The sequence below is a fragment of the Nannobrachium achirus genome (genome assembly GCF_963921795.1).
Source record: "Nannobrachium achirus genome assembly, chromosome: 15".
NCBI classification, from domain to species: Eukaryota; Metazoa; Chordata; class Actinopteri; order Myctophiformes; family Myctophidae; genus Nannobrachium; species Nannobrachium achirus.
The window spans coordinates 40765564-40787885 of NC_137822.1; the positions used below are offsets into that span (position 1 = coordinate 40765564).

At 43.6% G+C, this 22322-nt stretch overlaps 1 protein-coding gene across 1 annotated transcript in view; it reads right to left on the reverse strand.

The window, feature by feature from the left end:
- Window positions 1-21910, reverse strand: part of ror2 (receptor tyrosine kinase-like orphan receptor 2) — a gene marked incomplete at both ends in the record, with an annotated part of 49390 nt that extends 27480 nt beyond the window's left edge. Inside the window, one exon of the mRNA XM_080743637.1 lies at window positions 21838-21910. Within this exon, the coding sequence (XP_080599763.1) occupies window positions 21838-21910 (73 nt within the window). The remainder of the gene's footprint in view (window positions 1-21837) is intronic.
- Between the last annotated feature and the right edge of the window lie 412 nt (window positions 21911-22322).

Sequence of the window (22322 nt, forward strand, 5' to 3'; positions counted from 1 at the left end):
ACATATTTGACAACTTACTACGTAAAAAATCACACCCGTGTGAACTGAGCGGTGGTCGGTGTGTGTGTGTGTGTGTGTGTGTGTGTGTGTGTGTGTGTGTCTCTCTGGCCTGAACAACAGCGCCCCTCCCTTAACATGTGTGGCCAGAAAAGGTACTGCAGGCTCTGCACTGCAGGCTACATACAGACACGGACACACGCACGCACACACACACACACACACGCATACACACACGGCCACGTATAGGAGACGGTGTAACCACCGCTCAAAAATAACATTGATAGTGGAAATAGCCGATCTACAAGCTCACAACGCGTCGCGATGCGACGCGTTGTGAGCTTGTAGATCTGCTATTTCCACTATTTCTGACATTTTTTCAACATTCACGATTATGACGATTATGACAAAATAATTGCGATAATGTCAAATAATCACGATTAGACGATTATGTAATAATTGTGACAGCCCTAGATCTACAAGCTCACAATAACAAAACCCCGTCTCGGATCTGGCTATTTTTCCAGCTTCGCGGTTATGGTGTAAAAGGTTATAAACGTGTGCCTGTGTGTGCGTGCGTGCGTGCATGCGTGCGTGCGTGCGTGCGTGCGTGCGTGCGTGCGTGCGTGCGTTAGAGATGGGACGATATGCGATATTATCGTATATCGTGATAAAAAACACTCACAATAATCGTATCGTGGAGATTTAATTTATCGTGAAGTCGTCCTCCGTCATGCACTGGGATCAATTCACCTTTTTATTTGCAGAGCTGCAATAAAACCATTTTACCATTTAAACCCTCTATTGGTAAAAGGTACGTACTCGATACAGTCTTTTTTTTTACTTTCTATCAAATGTCTTTGCCAAAAAATAACAGATCTACAAGCTCACAACGCGTCATTTTGCGACGCATTGTGAGCTTGTGGATCTGCTATTTTTTGGCGAATGTTCCGCCCTAGGATAATGGATTTTGATTATCGTGATAATATCGTAAATCGCGATTTCTTTTGTCACAATAATGGTGATATGACATTTTCATATCGTCCCATCCGCTCACATTACTTTACTCATGCGGACCAAATGTTCCATCAAAGATATTGATTTTCGATGCCGTTCTACCAGAAAGGCTGTCCTCTGTAGTATAGTGAAGTATGTTGGGGTGTGTGTGTGTGTGCGTGCGTGCGTGCGTGCGTGCGTGCGTGCGTGCGTGCGTGCGTGCGTGCGTGCGTGCGTGCGTGCATGCATGTGTGCAGGGGTGTCACACCAAATTCTGGGCCATGGGTTCAAGTATTCACTGCGGGCCCCCCCATGAATGTTCTTCATAGGGGGAACTGGGAAAGTATTATTAAGCATTATTTTGTGCTTTAACTATTGAAAAATAGCAGATATACAAGCTCACAGCAAGCTTGTAGATCAGCTATTTTTGAAAAATTGTGACAATTTGTGCAAGTCTTTCTAGCCCTAGCCCTTTCTAGGTTTTTTGAAAGAATGTATGTTTCTATGTCAGTGGTGCTCAAACCTTTTCATGTGAAGGAAAATTCTCAGAATCTCAGAATATTTCGTTCCGGGGACCCCCCAGAAGCAAAATCTGAGTTACAAATGTTTGCTTAAAAAAATACATATATTCAAAGATTTGCACACATTTTCATGACTTTTCAAAAATAGCAGATCTACAATCTTGCAGCGCGGCACTCGGTGCCACGCTGCGAGCTTGTACATCTGCTATTTTTCAATAGCTAAAGTATAAAATAATGAAGGCCCCTCCCCACCTTGGGCCCCTAGTAACTCAGTCCCACTTTTCCCCCACTAGTGACGCCCCTGTGCGTGTGCGTGTGTGTGTGTGTGTGTGTGTGTGTGTGTGTGTGTGTGTGTGTGTGTGTGTAGAGAGAGAGGGGGGAGGGGGGTGGGGGTGATGATATAAAGGCACACTGCATTCCTTCGTTCCACCACACTTCCCTCATTTCTTTGTAGTGGTTTTGCGTCCGACAAACTCCGGGACTGTTAAACTCATTAATAAAGGAATAAACATTTAAATAAAACAGAACGTAGTTATTTTCAACATGCATGGCAGAGAAGAGAAGAGAAGCTCCTATCCGACAGGAAGTCTTTCATATTACGGCCCTAATAAGCTGTTTATCGTAATGCCGCTTGCTAGAAATTGCGCATGAGATGCAAACCGCACAAAGGAAGGACTGCAAGCCTGCAAGGACGCACAAGGAAAAAGTCTAAACTAGTTTAAGCAGTGATTCTGACTCAGTCAGAAGAGTGTTACGAATGGAACCAAATGGACCCCTTCATTTTTGCGTCCATTTGGTTCCTTTTGTACACTCTTCTGAGTGTGCGTTTGCACAACGTTTGTTTGTTGTTCATTGACCCTCTGACAACCAAAGATACGAGGCATGCTGCGGTTTATAAATGCCTCGATGAACGTACACAAGTGTGCATATCGAACAATCTGTGATTAATAAACCATTGATATGCGTTCTTTTATATTCCTCAACTGATTAACCGACAAAGGATGCAACCATTCATAGGGCTTCACATTAGGTTTTTGAGGTACTTGTCTTTTGGACAAGTACATTTCCCGTTCACTTGTCCAGGCACAAAAGTCACTTGTCCGAGGTCCCATTAGTCTGGGGCTGGTGAATGCTAACCTGTGAGCTTGTAGATCGGCTATTTTCGGCAAAGAGGTTTGGTGTAGAGGGGAAAAAGAGCAGACTAAGTACAGAGTGAAAAGTCCAGTTTAATACTGGACTTTTTCAAGTATTGACAGCTCAAGCGGTTGAATATCTGAAAACACAAATTGACATGAATCCAAAATACACTGTGATGATTGTGCTGTCAAACGATTAAAATATATGGAATCTATGAACAGGTTGTGGGGGTCCCTGCTTCATCTCTCTCTCTCAACTAAGGGGTCCTTGGCCTGAAAACGTTGAAGACCCCTGTTCTAGAGTGAAGTGAAAGTACCCCGAAACGTTGTTAACTTTATGAAGGTAAATACAGATACGTTGGACATAAAAAAATACCAACATTTTAATACTGCTATACTAGTCATTAAGCTACTGATATGGACCTAAGTACATTCAAGCGGTCATGTTTGCATGATGTTTGGAATTGTAACAGCAGAAATCAATAATATAATGAGTGTTTTGACATTAAGCTGAAAGTGAAAGTACCCCGAAACGGCTTTCCGCCGCTGCTTAGCGGCCACACTATGATAGGTGTCTCTGGGTGCTCCGTGGCGGTCGCACCAATTGCCCAAATTGGAGGCGAGCCTCAGGAAGAGACTCACACAAGAGATGGATTGTACGTTCAGCCCCACACACACACACACACACACACACACACACACACACACACACACACACACACACACACACACACACACACACACACACACACACACACACACACACACACACACGGTTGACTTTTCACCATAAGCCTCCCTTACATGTAACATAAACCTAATGCAAACACAAAGAAGCTATAACATGCACCGTGACATCATGCCGCAGCCATGATGGATTGTACTTCATTAATGAACAGTAGCAGCTCTGTGCGACAGCGCAACGCCAGAACGGTCAGGCAGCGCGCTGCGTGGGCAACAACCAATAAACACACTGCATAATAACGACCAATAAACACACTGCATAATAATAACCAATAACCACACTGGATAATAACAACCAATAAACACACTGGATCTCGGCTTGTGAGGACGATATGAAAATGTCTTGTCACTATTATTGTGACAGAAATAATTGCTTTTTACGATATCATCGCGATAATTAAAATATGCTTAATGATATGATACATACATGCTGTATGTATCATACACAGGGTTCCCACACATTTTTACCAATTAATTTCCAAAACTTTTCCAAAACTTTTCCAGAATACTTAACCCAATTTCCAGGACTATATATAACAACAATTCAGCTCAATAACGAGTCGCTTACTCCTATGCGCAATGCCCAAAAACAGGTAGTGTATGCCAGTGGTTCCTGGCCTACAATAAATAACCTGACCTACACTAACCTGACCCGACCCTGTTTGTCTGTCTTCTATCCATCTATCAATCTATCCATCCTAAACATGAAGGAATCAATTGAATTTGAGGAAGAAAGGGGTGAGAAAGATATACTGTCTGTATGTTGGGTTGTGATATGTGTTGTGTTTAGTGTCACGGTGCAACTCAGCAGATGTATTAGGACCAAAATGTAGAACAGACAGTCAAATACACATTTTCTCCAAGACACAGGAACACGAGAAGGTAACGCAGGAGAACACAGGGAACACTAGGAGAAGCTGGAGAACAATCCTAGGACTGAACACCATAACAACATCTGTGACCAGGCAGGGAACTGAGGAAACCGAGGGTTTAAATAGACACAGGACTGACTGACTACACACAGGTGGAACTCAAAGACAATCAACACAGGGACTGGCTGGGAGACTAACAGGACACAGGTGGAGAAAAACAAGTCATCACGCAGAGGTGAGACAAGACAGGTAACAGTTACTATAGGCAAAACAGGAAACACCAGGACGTCACTGCACGATAAAAGTACCAGTATACACCAGACAGTTCATGACAGTTAGTTGGAGAGTTAAAAGTGAGTGTTTGGACCTTAAGGGGGTCTTCAGAGTTACTACAGGGGGGGCCGCCAACAAATCTTTGTGTGATAGTAGATGTGATAGTTTACGTTAACCATTTGAACCCTAGCATCCCTATTCTGAGTGGAACATGCGAGGCGTTGTGAGCTTGTAGATCGGCTATTTCTTTGGCAAAGAGGTTTGTAGAGGGAAAAGAAGAGCAGACTAAAGTATTTCAAGTGGCTAAATGTCTGAAAATACACAATACTCCAACATGATTGACAGTGCTGTCAAACTATGAACATTTTGTAATCTGCAACAATTTTATACAAAGTGTAGTGTGGGGGTCCCTGCTTCATCTCTCTCTCTCTCTCAGCTAAGGGGGTCCCTGGCCTGAAAACGTTGCAGACCCCTGAGTTGAGAGGTGTATAGTTAAAGTGAGAGAGTGTGAATGGACAGTCAGGTCAGTGCATTACATTCCTCCAGGCTTCTCTCTCTCTGCACCATGAAAGAGGCCTTTGAGAGAGAGAGAGAGAGAGAGAGAGAGAGAGAGAGAGAGAGAGAGAGAGAGAGAGAGAGAGAGAGAGAGAGAGAGAGGGGCCCCCCACCCCCGTCTCACTATAGCCCCCTTTCCACACCACACCACACCACACCGCACCACATAAAAATATCTTCATTTTCCATTACACCAAAGTACCCCTATCGGTAAGTAACAAATTGACCCTTTTAACTGTGATTATAACACAATAAAAATCTGTATTACAACTATCCTAATTGTAATACACTATAATGGATTATAACTGTGATTATGATACACTATAAATTATTATAATGTTATTACTATGATAATTACAATACACTTTAATAGATTATGAAAGTGGTTATAACACAATAGAATCTATTATCATGTATTACAACTATATCCTGGTGGTCTAAATGAAAAGTCAGTGAGTGATCAGTCATTATGAAGTGTTTTGCCCTGTTTGGCCTAGCTCAGACCTACTCTGGATTGGATACTTTTTAGTACCACGTTTAGTACCGCTTTCACACCACTGTACCCAGGTCCTTGTAGTGGAAAACCTGGCACAAAGTGGGCGGTGTGGAGTGGTGTGGTGTTGGGCCATGTCAGTGGAAATGGGGCTTATGTGACCCTGTGCGCACGCATGCACACACACACACACACACACACACACACACACACACACACACACACACACACACACACACACACACACACACACACACACACACACACACACACACACACACACACACATTGCAGCAGCAGAGTGTTCAACCTGGAACCGAGCCCCGTCCCTCTTGTGTGACCCCACACACACACACACACACACACACACACACACACACACACACACACACACACACACACACACACACACACACACACACACACACACACACAGTGAGGTGTTCAGCCTGGAACGGTGCCCCGTCTCTCTGTGTGACCCTGTGCACACATGGCTGCCTGCACGGTGTTCCTAACTGCACTGCTAAACATCACTGGTGGAAAGTCACTATGCAAGCACTAGGGGTGCAACGACCATACATTCTAACAACGATGCGATACGCATCACGATACGTGGCTGACGATACGACACGTGGACGATATCGGTTCATTCATGGCGATGCGACATGCACACAGAGATTACACACATTTATCGATAGACCAAGAGTAGCTACATGGAATGGAAAAGTAATGAAACCCCTCGATTTTTCGATTCAGTTACTATATCGTTACACCCCTAATAAGTACGTATATGGTATCAGCGAGTATTGCATTGTAGAGACAGACAGACAGACAAAGAAACAAAGAAACAAAGAAAGAGGGAGAGACACTCTTGCTTTGGCAATGTAAATGTTTTCTCATGCCAATAAAGCCCCTTTGAATTGACACAGGGAGAGAGAGAGAGGGGGGGGGGGAGAGGGGGAGAGAGAGAGAGAGAGAGAGAGAGAGAGAGAGAGAGAGAGAGAGAGAGAGAGAGCCTGAGAGAACCAAATGGACCCACATGGCCCCTGGCTGTGCCCCCCCCCCCCCCCCCCCCCCTCCTAAACAAAACAAAAACGAGCTCACCGCATGATGCGCGGCACAGGGATGCGGTGGGAGCTTGTAGATCTGCCATTTTCTGCTATTTCCAATTTAAATGTTTAGAAAGGGTGTGAAGATGCTTTGCATTTATTTGTTATTTAGTTACTTTTTATCATTCCTTTTCCCCTCACCTTTTCAGAGCTATCATGAACAGTATATCGTTGTTGTTGTCGGGCAGAAACCTCGTATCTCCAATTAAGTTTCAAATTTGTATGTTTTTTCGCAAAGTAAAGCCCTGCTTCATCATACAAGGCCGTCGCACAAAGGTAGTGAAAACAGCGGTGCGAGGCGTTGTGTGCTTGTAGTTCGGCTGTTTTCACTAGTTTAAATCATCTTTAAAATGATGAATGCAAAACCAACGGCTTTGGACATACAAGGTTTTCACCCGACAACGACGATAATACGCATGACTTTTGGCTGTTTATTTTTAATCATTTTTTTAAAGTGCTCTGCTTTAATAAAAGCCATAAGCCATACGAATGCCATTCGTTGGTTGAAAACTAATGAAAAGCTAGCGAAACCCCAGTAGAAATATAAAATCTATACTGTACATACAGGCCTGTTTCCCCATGGTAGTAAGAGGTTAATTCCTGTAGCATTCCAGGCATTGGGGCAGGAATAGAGGCTCTTTACAGTCCCAGAAAGCATGTTTAAATGTTCCCATATGCTTAGAGTGTGACATGACTATATTATTAGCTTCTATATTACCTTTAATGTAAAGTACAGGAGGAGCAGTGCTAGAAGAAATACTTAGCCCCCAAATACCTTGAACGCGCCCGAGTCACATTCGATTTTAACCGATTTAACCATTATTTTGTGCTTTAACTATTGAAAAAATAGCAGATATACAAGCTCACAGCGCGGCACCGAGTGCTGCGCTGCTATCTTTGAAAAATCTTGAAAATGTGCGCAAGTCTTTGAATATCTTTGACCCGATCTTTGACCCCGACTGCTAAATCCTTCCTCTAAATCAGCGGTTTTTCATGGCAAGGACCCCCAAAATTACATTTATTTGGCCGCAGACCCCCCATCTAAAAATATGTTGTTCCAGGGACCCCCCCCAGAAGCAGAGATTTGAGTTACAAAAGTTTGCTTTGAAAAATATATATTGTAAAATGTGCACACATTTTCATGATTTTTCGAAAATAGCAGATCAACAACCTCGCAGCGAGCTTGTATATCTGCTATTTTTCAATAGTTAAAGCATTATAATTCTAGGCCTAAATGGGTTAAGTAAATCTACCAGCAATACCATGGTGTAAGAAACCCTCGTTTAGAAGTAACAGTGCTGCAATTCAAACTTTTACTTGAGTAAAAGTGCAAACGTTTTGGCGTCAAAATGTACTTAAAATACAGAAAGATTGTATAATATATTTTGCAGAATGTGCCATTTCCTATGTTTTTTTCTTTCGTTTTACCATTCTTCTGAAAATAGCTTATACGAGCTCACAACGTATTTCAACGCAACGCCTGTATATCTTACTGTAGGTCCATAATATTATATTGAAAACCATCAATCCATGTCATTGATTCACAGCTTCAGACAAATATTTCCACTTTAGGCATAGCAGATGCTTTTTTATCCAGAGCGACTTACAGAAAGCAAGGCAAAGATATGAAAATGTCATATAACGATTATTGTGACCAAAGAAATCGCGATTTACGATATTATCGCAATAACCAAAACATCCACAACATCCATTATCCTGGGGGCGAACATTTGCCCAAAAAATGTCAATCTACAAGGCAACGCATCGCGTCGCAACACAACATGTTGTGAGCTTGTAGATCGGCTATTTTTTGGCAAAGAGAATTTGGTAGAGTGGAACAAAGACTGTATACAAAGTACGTATATTATAAGTATGTTTTACCAATAGAGGGTTTAAATGGTACCGGATATGCAGCTCGGCAAATAAAAGGTGAATTGATCCCAGTGCATGACGGAGGACGATATCACGATACATTAAATCTCCACGATACGATTATGGTGAGTGTTTTTTATCACGATAAACGATAATATCGCTTATTGTCCCATCCCTAAAACACATGCATCAAATGCATAGAGACAGTGTGTAGAGCCTCAGTAATCTAGGTAATCACAGGTACACTAAGAACCTAGCATGCAGTCTAAAGTAAACATTATGCTAGGAAACATTGAAACGATAGGAAACCAGTTAAACAATGAACCTGGCATCTGTCTACATAACGTGCTGACAGATGTTTAAAATTACATTTTCCTTTCCTGCATAAGACTGTAAGGTTGTCAAGGCTAGGTCCAGTGCTGCGGGCTTTAAAGTGGAGCCTGAGATTGCGCTGTCAAATACCTATTTAAAATAATTGGCAAATATATAAGCTTGTGGCATTGCCACAGCTCACGAGTTGTGAGCTTGAAGATCTGTTATTTCTGCAATTTCATTGTGAACATTTTGGAAAGAAAGAGACCCACTGCACAAGAGAATTTGTTATTATTTTCAATTAAACTGCAGAGAACCGCAAGCAGAATGATGCAGGCAGACAGACAGACAGACAGACAGACAGACAGACAGACAGACAATTTAACATCGGTGGTGTTCAGAAAGAATGACATGTAATTGGAATGAGGGGTCTTTTGATCCGGTGGAAAGTATAGCATCAAACCTGTGAAACAGGCCATAAAAATTGGTCACCTTGACACCAAGTCAAGGGACATGCGTATAGCGCATACGCTAACGTAACGCTCTATCGCGCGGCTGGAACCGTGTTCTGGCCCTTTGTTTGGTGGAGGCCGATTAGAAGCAGATTGCAGGAGGTGGCGTGAGGCGTCATTATCCGGCTCCTATAACAGCTCCGCACTACAACGCTATAACAACGATGCACATTTGTTTCGCACATGTTGGCGGCGGAGCCAGGGAGACGTTGACATTTCTCTCTTACGCGCCCGGATGGATGCAGATCGTTGCTGCTTCCATATAGCAGTGGTTCTCAACCTGTGGGTCGGGACCCCCAGGAGGGGTCCCCAGATTATTTTGGGGGGTGGTCCCCAGATGATTAACTTAATGTGAAACATTGTCTTCTCACTCAACAGTAAATGCATCAACATAAAGTTTAAGTGTGCAGAGGGTATCTTCACATTTCTAAAGTGACAATTTAAGGACTTTTTAATACTTCTAAAATTACAAATTAAACATTGTCCAAATTGTTAAATATTGGAGGCAGAAATTGTAAAAATAGCAGATCTGCATGCTCACAACCCCTAGAAGCGTGTTATTCAAAATGTAATGCCTCAACTCTTAGTGCTCGAGAGGGTGGGGGGTCCCCAGTTAAAATATGATTATTTTGGGGGTCGCGGCCTGAAAAGGTTGAGAACCACTGCCATATAGGACCATCTGAACAGTAACGCGGCGCCAAGGACCCCCATCTGAAAATGTTTTGTGCCGGGGACCCCCAGAAAGTTAAAAAAGTTTAAGATTTATTTAAAAATATAGCATACATATCTACATTAGTTCGGCACAAAGTGACGCACTAATGAGGTCGTATATCTGCTATTTTTTGAAACAATCAAAATGAATTGTGAGTGACCCCTTTCTATTTTGTAGCCCCGGGGGTCCCCGGACCCCACTTTGAGAAGCACTGATCTAGAGAGAAAAGGGCTAGAGTGATATATATCTGGCCCATCTATCAGCCGATCATGTGTTTTTAAACTCTTTCAACCTGGGGTCCCTCCCTGTTTCAGCCTGAGAGATGGCAGATAAGATAAGGCTTTTGTTGATCCCTCAGGGGGGGAGGGGGGAAGGGGGGGAATGCAGTCGCCAGAGGCAGCACGGCAGTTTATAAGATACCGTTAGTTACAGAGAAAGTAAAAGAGGAGGGTTGAAGACATCATCACACTCATCAGGAATGAAAAGACAGTAACAGGGCTTGGCTAGTGCAGGACATACTGTAGGACGCACAATACGCATGTATCCGTACTGTGCTGAAAATGCTGTTATTTCCCAATAATTGAGTATACTAAAGGACTGTATCTGTCAGTCCTTTTTCCCTTTTATGCCCATATATGGAGATATCTGTATCTGTCTGTCCTTGTCCCTTTGATGCCCAGATCTCGTCTTTTCTCCTTTTTACTTTAACCACTTGAACCCTAGAATTCCTTTTCTGAGGGGAACATTAGCCAAAAATAGCAGATCTACAAGATCACAGCGCCTCGCAGGTTTGGTGTAAGGGAATAAAAGAGCATTTCAAGCTCTCGTTCGTTGTTGATTGGGTTGCACGAATAGTGAAACTATAGATTGTAAAAAAAATATGGACGGTGTTAATCCATTGGTTTCTATGCTGCGAAAATGAGACTTTTTTGGCCCTTGAATGGGTGCTGCCATCATTGTAGAAATCAACGTTCAATGGTAGAAATGGTACCATCTAGAATACTATTGGCTGCCAACGGTCACATGCAACCGCAGGGATACTTGGGAGAATGTGGTGTTGAGCTTGCCAAAAAAAGCACACGAAGAAGAACCATCACACAAGCCTATGATCACAAGCCCCTCCTACAGCATACCCTGCTTTAACATCAAATATAACATGTATTGGACCATATTTTCACAAAACACATATCATGGTGATTGAAATGAGGCTTTAACCCTTAAGTGCTGTTCGGGTCATTTTGACCCGTTTTACATTTTCATTTGGAAAAAAAAGGTAGAAGTTAAAAATGTTTCCACCTGAAACTCACTGGCCTTAAAGATTCTTCTGAGATGAACATGTAAAAAAAATATTTTTGCACTACAACCATGCTACACCCCCCTCATATTTTTTGAACCTTAAGTGCTGTTCGGGTCATTTTGACCCGGAAGCACAGAAATACACAGTATTATGCCAAAACACAGACACACAGTCACCCCCACTTCTAACACCCCCCTTCCGAAGCCCCATTCCGAACCCTCCCCGCCTTCCTATAAGCATGAGCAATATTGCCCAGTATTAAATGAAGTAGTTTTTTTTACATGGATTTCAGCTAAATCAGTAAAAACGCCTAGCTCTTTCAGTGTTTAATGTGATATAGCAAAGCAGAAATGCAAACATTTACCAAATATATCATATGAATTGTTTGGTATTGAGTCAAAGTCAATGTATCATGATGATTTGTTAAGTTAAAATTTATATTAGTGTTGTTTTTTTTAAACCAAATATCCACCGGGTCAAAATGACCCGGTTTGATTTGAGATTTGAGATTTGAGAAAATCAAATGTAAAGGTTCGGGGGAAATGAATGGACTCCTATGGAGAACATGTTGCTTCTGGTACCAGAACAGCGCAACTAGCGGCCAATCATAGGAACTTTCAGTTCCGAGTTGCTTCATATTAAATCCTGACGCCTGCCCCCCTGAGTGAAATGATATACTTCTATATGAGGTCCAAGCGGATCTACAAGATCAACATGCGCTATAGGGATAATGTGGTTATCTGGCTAAACAGGGCAAAGAATCCCAAACAAACAAGACAAATGCTAGCATTTCTCAAAGCAACTTGTGCAGCACAATCCACTTCCTCTGAAGCCAAATAATGGCACGGTGTGCACGGAACGCAGCCCTGTGTTTACATAATTATCACGTGCAAATCTCCACCACAGCCCTTGTTTTTGAAAAGGTTTACGCACACGTGCGCAACAACCCTAGAGCTTGGCTGCAAACCAGCAGTAGTTCTCAAGTGTGAATGAATGGGGTCCAGGGACCCCCCAGGGGTCCTCCTTGAGGGGTATTCCAGGGGGTCCCCCCCATCCGTCAAAATGAGGAATAAGGCAGTTTATTTAGTCTCTTAAGCGCCAATTCAAACTTTGTAAGACTCGTAAAATCTGCTATTTTTAAATGTTTTTCCTCAAGACAAGCACAGAACCGGACAGCCAAGTGGTTAGATAATCATTTCACCAGCTAGAATGTGATCCAATGAGAGAGTGTTTTAATGAATGGAATGAATCAAAAATACAATCTCATGACTGATTATTTAATGATGTTTAGGTATAAGCTTACAGTGCGCTGCTGCTGTTCTACATGAAGCCACCGGTTGAAGAAATTACAGCTTTAACCTTTGCTTTTATGACATTTCTGAGACCATTCATGTTCATGGAACATTTATTCTACTGCTAGTTTGACCACTTCTAATACCCTCTTAAAATGCTCACAACACGTTGTGATGCAAAGTGTTGTAGGCTTGTAGATCTGCTATTTTCAGGAATAGGCGACATGCTTCCATATGCTTAGTTCCAACATGAATCCAAATGACTGAAATCAGTCGTGGAGACATTAGAACTTTGATCTGTGGTAGTGACAATAGACTCTGTGCATATAACTGTAGTCCTGGCTTTTCAGACAGCGCCGGGCACACCTCTCCACTTAATTTCCCCATAGCTTTGTGTGATTGGCTAAAGCAGAAAATCTGAACCAGAAACACAGGTGATAAAGGTGTCAGACGTTTGCTGTTCAAATACGCTTCTGAGCCAATCAAACGACACTATGGTGAGAAAGATTAACTGGAAACAGGAAACAATGCAGCCTATATGCCACCTTCTTAAAAACCCAGGACCTGAACTTCCCTACCAAGCCAAAGTGCAGTGAATACGATAATGGGCTGATAAATGGGTTTAAAAGTGTCAGCCAAATGAGACAAAGTGATATTACACTAGTCGAGGTCATTGTTTATCCCCCAAAATCAGTTATTTGGACCTTTGGGATACACAAATAAGTCGGTTTGTCCAAAAAAACACAAGTTACTGCACTAGGGCTTTGTGCACCGCTAGCCTAGATTCAGATCTCTCTCCCCACCTTCTGGATTTGATCCAAACTAGTAACAACTAACATCTTCTCTGGTGTCAGGGGTCCATGGCTGGCACCAGAATCTTTTCAAACAGGGGGCATGCGCTTGCGTTTCAACCAGGGACGTGCTGGGCCCCTGATTCAGCCCGGGAAAAAGAGTTGGAGAGGCCCTCATTGCACGCTATATAGAGAGAGTTCTCTCTCTATAGCGCTGCTGCTGCTACTCAAAGATTTGCCATTTCAGATCATGACAAGTGACAAGCCAGTGGGGCCAATTGCATGAGTTATATTTTGTCGTTGTCGGGTGGAAACCGTGTATGTCCAAAACCGTTTGTTTTGTATTTATCATTTTAAAAATGATTTAAACTAGTGAAAACAGCCGATCTACAAGCACACAACGCCTCGCACCGCGAGGCGTTGTGTGCTTGTAGATCTGCTGTTTTCACTACTTGGCCTAATGGCCGGCCTGGACCGGCCGGGAGTGAACCGGCCGTTCGGGAGTTGTCCCGCTTTTCCCAAAGGCCAGCACGTCCCTGGTTTCAACCCGGGGGTCCTCCTGACACGGCGTTCCGGTCCACATCTGTCTGATCCACTCCCACAATGCATTGCAGCTGGGGATCATTTGGCCTCACTGTAGTCACCGTTGGTTGTCAACCCTCCCCTCCTCAGCGTGTTGCACACAGAGTGAACAACAGGCACGTGCACGCATAGACATCAAAGGGGGCTTGAGCCCCTGCCCTTTTATCCGTCTGTAAAAAGTGCCCTCTCCAGACCATGAATGCAGTTTTGGTGAAAGAAATGCACCAAAACTGCCCTCTTTCCATGCCATACCTGAATGCAGCGTTCAAAAGAATCGCCTTGTCCAAACTCTCCTGAACTTGAATCATGCAGCATCGTATGTTGAAAGAATTGCCCTCTCTGTGTAGACTTTGAAAACATGACCAATGATGAAAAACTCCCATACCTACTGGGAGAAATACAACAATGAGCAGCAAGATTTGTGAACTGTTGCGACAGAAGAAGGCTAGAAACACAACCACCCTAAGGACTACAAACCAGGAATTGACATCTAGACCTACAGCACATACATGCACTTGCTTTGGCAATGTAAACGTGTGCCAATAAAGCTCCTTTGAATTGAAATTTGAATTGTGTAGAAATCAAGCATTGAAAATGCAGTGCGACGAGCTTGGAGGTCTGCTATTTTCGATATTTCCACCAAAAGGCCCTTTTAGAAATGTCAGCCCCCCTCCTCGTTCTCTGCACGTCCCCGGGTGAACAAAGAGCCTTCACCTGCAGCTCAGCTGGTGTGAGCCAGCGAGGAGGGGACTTCCAGGATGAAAGGACCTCCGTAAAAAAACCCAAATGTTTGTCAACTCCTTCTGAGAGCTCCCCGGTGGAACCATGCACGTCAACAAAGTCTTTTTACACCCAGCTCTCTCTCTCTCTCTCTCTCTCTCTCTCTCTCTCTCTGTCTGTCTGTCTGTCACCGGCCTCCAATTTAGAAAGACATAAATAATGTGATTGTGAAACTGGCTGAGTGCAGCCCCCCTGGCCCCCGGGCGCTGAAGCTAACTTCCATATGGTTGAATGTTCAAGCTGTTGGTATCTCAGACGACATCCTTTATACACAACAAGCACACGCGCGCGCTGACACACTTTCAGGGAGAAACTGGAGTCAAGTTTTAGGGTTAAATCGGACCAGGGTGGGTGGAAGCTAGTCTTAAGTAGAAATACCACAATAAGGTTATGACGAACTCTGTTACAAGTAAAAGGCCTGTATTACAAATTTGACTTGAGTTTAATGTGCAAAACCTGTACTGGCATCAAAATATAATCACAGTACCACCGACTAACGTACTCATCTCATACCTTTCAGAATTGGTCAAACCTTTAAATAAAAGGTCTACGAGCAGCACAACGCATTGCATCGTGACGCGTTGTGAGCTTGCAGATCTGCTATTGTTTTTATTAGCTGTATGAAAATGAAATGGTTAATGCAAGTGTCGTCATAAAGCCTATTTAATAATCTAAAGATGCACAAAGTAACTAGTAACTAACGCTGTCAAATAGTGGAGTGTTTGTGCCTGAGGGTCCAGTAGAAGTATAGAGTGTTGAAAAAAGGTAAAGATTACTTGAAAGATACGACAAAATATGTCCCAAACTTTCAGGATTCAAATCTACAAACTTGATACGCGTCACTTTGTGCCACGCTTCGAGCTTGCGGATCTGCTCCTTCCGGGGCTATTATGTGATGCTGTGTCGTCAGTGTACCGTGATCAACTAGGGGCGATAATTTGCGTGGGGGAAAACACAAAAAGTTAAAATATAGAGACGTCTGCCCGACAGCGACGTCAGGAAAGTGTCAGTTAGTGTACGTGAAGCGAATGCACCTCTATACTATAGGTGTACTTCCCACCAGCGGGATGAGGCCCCGGCCTCCGTAGGGACAGGGTGTGAACAGCGGGCCATACAACGTAGAAGAGGACAGTAAACTTTACTACCAGGCTGCTCCAGCGAGCAGCCTGGCCATAAACACACACACACACACACACACACACACACACACACACACACACACACACACACACACACACACACACACACACACACACACACACACACACACACACACAGATTCCATTCCTGTGGAAGACAGAGTCATGCAGAAAGAAGGCACTCATTCTATTCTTTAGACTGGGGGGGTGGGGGGGAGGGGGGAGCAGGGCCATTGTTTTGTTGCCCTGCGCGGAGTTGATTAGCGTGTCAATGGCATGACTTCTCATCATCAGCTTGGCCTCGGTGGCCTGGGCTCAGGCCTGGCACACAGGGGCGTCACAAGGGGGGGGAGTGGGACTGAGTTACTATAGGGCCCAAGGTGGAGGAGCCTGGAATTATTTTATACTTTTAGCTATTGAAAAATAGCAGATCTACAAGCTCACAGCACGGCACTCGCTGCGAGTTTGTAGATCTGCAATTTTTTGAAAAGTCGTGAAAACGTGTGCAAACCTTTGAATATATGTACTTTTTAAGCGAACATTTGTGACTCAAATTTTGCTTCTTGGGGGGGTCCCTGGAACTAAATATTTTGAGATGGGGATCCGTGGCCAAATACATATCATTTTGGGCGTCCTTCACATGAAAAGGTTTGAGCATCACTGACATAGAAACATAGGTTTAAAAAAAATATATATATTCAAAAACATTTTCAAAAATAGCAGATCTACAAGCTCACAGCGCGGCACTCGGTGCCGCGCTGTGAGCTTGTAGATCTGCTATTTTTCACTAGTTAAAGCACAAAATACTGAACATTCATGGAGGGCCCCGCAGTGAATCCTTCTACCCAGGGCCCAGAATTTGGTGCGATACCCCTGCTGGGACAGCTTATTGATAAGAAGGAGAGAGAGAGAGAGAGCATGGGGAGGGGGTCTCTCTCTCCCTGTGGAGAGACTCTCTTCAGGCCGCGACCCCCCCAAAATAATCATATTTGAACTGTGGGGGGGGGGGGGGGGGGGACTCCTCCCTCCCCCACCCTGACAAGCACTTGGAGTTGACGCATTACATTTAGTTTGACTCGGTTCCACACATGCATACAAATTGTGGGTCTACAAGCTTGTAGATCAGCTATTGCCCCCAATGGTTGGCCTCTTTCTTTGGTCATATTTGGCCAGTGTTTTTCATTTTGTAATAGTATAGTTTGTTGATTACTTTTGATGCAGCAATGGTCCTATTTAATGTAGTGGTATTAAAAAGGGCTTAAAAGTCCTTGAATTGAAACTTTTGAAATGTGCAGACTGCACCCTGTAAGCTATACTATACTTGTGTATTGTATGATGGTGTGTTTACTGTTTAAGTGAGAAAACAAAGCAAATCATACTTAATACAGGGCTTGACATTAACATTTTGAGGAACTTGTCCTTTGGACAAGTACATTTCCCATTCACTTGTCCGGGCACAAAAGTCACTTATCTTGATAAAAATGAGATGTTAGTTTCACAGTAATTTCTTTCTTAAATGCCTGCATAGGAGTCTGATATTGAAATGAGAATGCATAACAAAAGGACTGCGAACGACCCGCTTGCTCCCTCCTCCACCCATAGTCTGCATACAGCACCAAGCTGCTAGGAGTGTCACAGAAAAAGTTAAACAAAGGTGAAACTTACTGGGAGAAATACAACAATGTGCCAACACAGCAGCAACCAAGAGCCAAGTGTCCAACCTGTTGTCTGGAAGGATTTATTACTTGTCCCGGACAACAGGACAAGCCTTAATGTCAAGCCCTGCTTATTAGAGGGTATGCACGTGACATCATCATCATACCCACAAGTTATGTGGGAACGCCTACTGAGTGGCGGCTGTAGCTCAGGAGGTAGAGTGGGTTGGCCAATGATCCATGGGTTGGCGGTTCAAATCCCAGCTTCTCCTGTCTACATGTCGAAGTGTCATTGGGCAAGACACTGTGGGCTGATTGGTGCCTTGCATGGTTTCCACCGCCACCGGTGTATGAATGTGTGTGTGAATGGGTGAATGTAATGCACATTGTAAAGCGCTTTGGATAAAAGTGCTATATAAATGCACCATTTACCATTTCAGTGGCAGAAAACTACTTTCTGGCCTTGACAGCCCATACATCCAAACAGAAAAGAACTATCTGATTGCATTAAATGACAGCCCATACATCCAAACAGAAAAGAACTATCTGATTGCATTAAATGACATTAAACTCATGTTGCCATTCACTCTTCCACTCGATTTGCCATTCACTTTGTGCATGCATATACTCTCTATAGGTAGTGTAGTTGAGTACATGACATTGCTTTTCCAGCTCTGTGCAGAGGCAGACCTTATCATGCTCCAACCACTAATCTGTTATGTTCCTTCCTGAAACCAAAGACTAGCCGCGACCCTCCTTCTAGTCCAGCTCATGATGACTGACCACACTTCCAAAAGGACCAGCTTTATACTGTCATTATAACAACCTCATATGATGTGCCTCACATATGCTGGTCCTCTTATTTAACAACAGTGGTTCTCATAGTGTCAATGGGACGCCCCTCTGTTTATTTGGCTGAGCAGAGACCGGACCCCCGTTTGAAAATATTCTCTGCCAGGGACCACCGAAAGAGAAGATTTGTCAAAGCATATTTTTTTTTAAAGCTGATGTATACTCTCACAATGGCTTGTGATCTTGTAGATCACACATGGGCAACACGTGGCCCCGGGGTCCGGACCCGCCCCTTCGACCATCTCAAGACGGCCCTCGAGGTCCACAAACAAACAAACAAATTTACCCCCCAAAAAAATCTACATCTTAAAAAGGCAGCATCACGTTTTTAGGGAAATCAATTTAATGCAACTCCAATTCGTTATTAGTAATGAATACGTAGAACTATGTACCATTTGAGTATATTCCATCCGTGTGTACTCAAATGTTAAATGTTTATAATGTAATTACAGTGAAACAGTCATGCCATGGATCAATATTTATAACATAATTCATAAGCCTTGAAGACACCACACAAAATAGGCAATGTGTTAGTCTGTTGTGTCTATCAAATCCACACAGTTTTAACTTAAAGGAGTAGTTCACCCCAAAATGACTTTTTTTCTATCGATTACTCTCCCCATGGAGGCTAGAGTTCAATAATATTGTTTAGTTTTTGTCGCATTCCTAAGACAATAATTTAATTATAATACATTTACCCCCATTGATTCTGGACCCAAATGCATGTGTGTCTCCATCCGGAATCAATGGGCTTACAAAGAGTCTCCTCAAATTATTAGCTTAGGAATGCGAAAAATATTATTGAACTCGATAGAGGGAAAAAAAATCATTTTGGGGGTGAACTACTCCTTTAATTCAACACTATGTGTTTCAAGTTTCAATTATTGTCCAACGTGTGGCCCTTCACTCACTTTGTCAAAGTCAGTCTGGCCCCCTGGAAAGAGATGTTGCCCACCCCTGTTGTAGATATTTCTGAATAGGTGCGGGGGAAGGGAGGGGGGGGGGGCTATCCCCTGGCCGGAACCCCGTAGAGACCCCATTTTGAAAACCAACGACACACAACACAATAATCTGCTGACTGTTGACCATTCAATCAATTATACATCTTGACGCCTCAGTCAGGACATCATGTGGTGTTTCACTATGAAGACAAAAAAAACTTCTTTCACAAATGAGATGCGATGTGACCACTGCAAGAATGAATGTCACGTCAATGAATTCAGCTCTATACTGTCGTCTTGTGCCTCTTCATGCAAACTTGCAGACACTGCTTGTGAAACTACAGTTGTTTTTAATGAGTTAAAAATGAAGCAGATTGATTTAGCAGCCATAACCTCTAGTCCCTGGCAGTGCAGAATCTGATGATTCTGTTAGATAAACAGCAATCTAAACCAGGGGACTTCAACAGGGGGTCCTCAGAGTTACTACAGGGGGTCCTCCAAATCTTTGTGTGATATGAACTCGTTTTTCCCCCACTTTCTTATATTAACCACTTGAACCCTAGCGTCCATATTCTGAGAACTTTAGCCAAACTTTAGCTCACACCGCCTCCCGCTGCGAGGCGTTGAAGGGGGGAAAAGAGCAGACTAAATACAGAGTGAAAGGTCAGCATGTTTATTAAGTATTGACGGTTCAAGTGGTCAAATATCTGAAAACACACCAATGAAACAATATTGAATCTATGAACACTGAACATGTTGTTGTGGGGGTCCCTCCTTCACTTCTCTCTCAACTAAGGGGTCCTTGGCCTGAAAACGTTGAAGACCTCTGATCTAAACCCAATCCAGACATCATTTCAAACTGTTACACATGAGTATAGGCCTATATAATATATGCCCTCTTTAAAGAGTTTCAAATCATGCTGGAGCTATTAGGAGGCTAGTACTTCAGGGTTGACTGCATCCATCCATGACAATGCCTCCTAAATATCAATGAAATTGTATTCATAAGATACCAACCAACACACACACACACACACACACGCACGCACGCACGCACGCACACACACACACACACACACACACACACACACACACACACACACACACACACACACACACACACACACACACAGTCACTTTCTCTTCAGAAGTAAAGTGCCAACGGCTCTAGGCAGGCCCATCCCCCTTGGCCTGATACCAAACGGAGTGTAGTAGCAGTAGACCCTGCATGCATGTTGTACCCCGACCTCAAAACAGGAAACCTCCTTGTCTGTCACCCCCATGGAGGGGGGGGGGGGTCCATTAATTAGCATGAGACTCAACCAACTCAACTCAACCCCTCCAGCCAGAAGATGAATAATCTAATTAACAAACACGCCCCAAATAGTTGGCTTATCTTTTCAGGTCGGAATGACGGTGATACCAACTAGACTATGGGTTCTGGCCTGGGTCCTTTGCAAATAAAATCCTGCATGCGATCAAAGCAGCCCCCCCCCCCCCCCCCCCCCCACACACACACACACACACACACACACAACGGGCCAGTGGGAGTCATGGAGACTATGGGGAGCTTTTATTTTGTGAATATAAACAACAGCCAACGTTTTCGTGAAAAAAATAAGTTTAAGTAATCATTTCGATGGTATTTTAATGTTCTCTCACTGAAACCATACTGAGCCCCCCAAGTGGGGCTATAGTAGCCACCCCAATCCCCCCCTTTCCCTCTACACCAAATATCTTCAGCTAAATAAACATGATCTACAAGGACGTAGGTTAATTCAACACATAATCAGGGCAGCGTTTCCGAAAAGACCCAAAGAGGATGCGTAGACATCAGTATTTAATTCCAATGGTTTTATAGCCTACTCTTACTTAACACGTAATATATTCTAGAGCAGGATCTGAGTCAGCCCCAGGGTCAGACTAGACTAAGCCAAAGAAAAGTGATCTACAAGCTCACAAAGCGTCCATATACGGCAACGGGTGGGTTGTGAGCTTGCAGATCAGCTATTTTCACGTGGTTATTACACAAGTATAAAGAGTGCTTCGTCTTCGACATGCAATGCAATCCATGCATGCGTTGCAAGGCGCTCTCTGTGTGCAAATGAAACATGTTTTCTCCCTAAAAAGTGTGTAGTTTCTGTTGAGGGAGGGAGAGAGTGGGCCGGGGGGACTTGACCATAGACTAATAAAGCCATTTTACCCCCAGAAAGAAGTTACTGCTGCAAGATACAAAACTGCCTTTTAAAAGGAGCATTTTTAATCACCATGCCTTGTATTGTCGTATTTCTTTGCCTATGACGCCGCGCGTTATAGGTTTTAACTTTTAGAGCCTCTGTTATGTTGAGTTTGCATCTCAAAGATAAGTGTGTGTCTGTGAGGATCGGATGCGACGTTCGCTTACCTTCGCATCTGAGACTCTTTGCCCAGAAGAAGGCGATGATCAGCAGAGTTTTCAGCCCCGGATCCACTGCCATCCTCCTCCTCCAACAAGCTGGCTGCGTAACGGTAGAAGTTTAAAGAACCAACTCCCAGCAGACAGAGAGCCCCGGACCATGGGATTATTGCTGCTGTTGCTGCATTCCTCCTGCGATCATCTAATCCCGGGATGATGATGAGGGTTATTGGGGAGAGAGAGGGGGGAAAAAAGGAAAACAACTCCAATCCAAAGTGCTGTTCTTGTATTGTGCGTTGGTGCGTAATGGTAGCTGCTGGTTCTCGCTAGTAGTAGGAGCTCAGCTCATGCAGATGCAGGCGTGTGTTTTCATTCCCCGCAGTTCAGTTCAACCAACACACACACACACACAGTCTCACTCACACACACAGCGTCGTTAAACTCCGCTCCTCTGTTCTCCTGTTGCTGCATGGAGGTGGGTTCACTCACTCAGG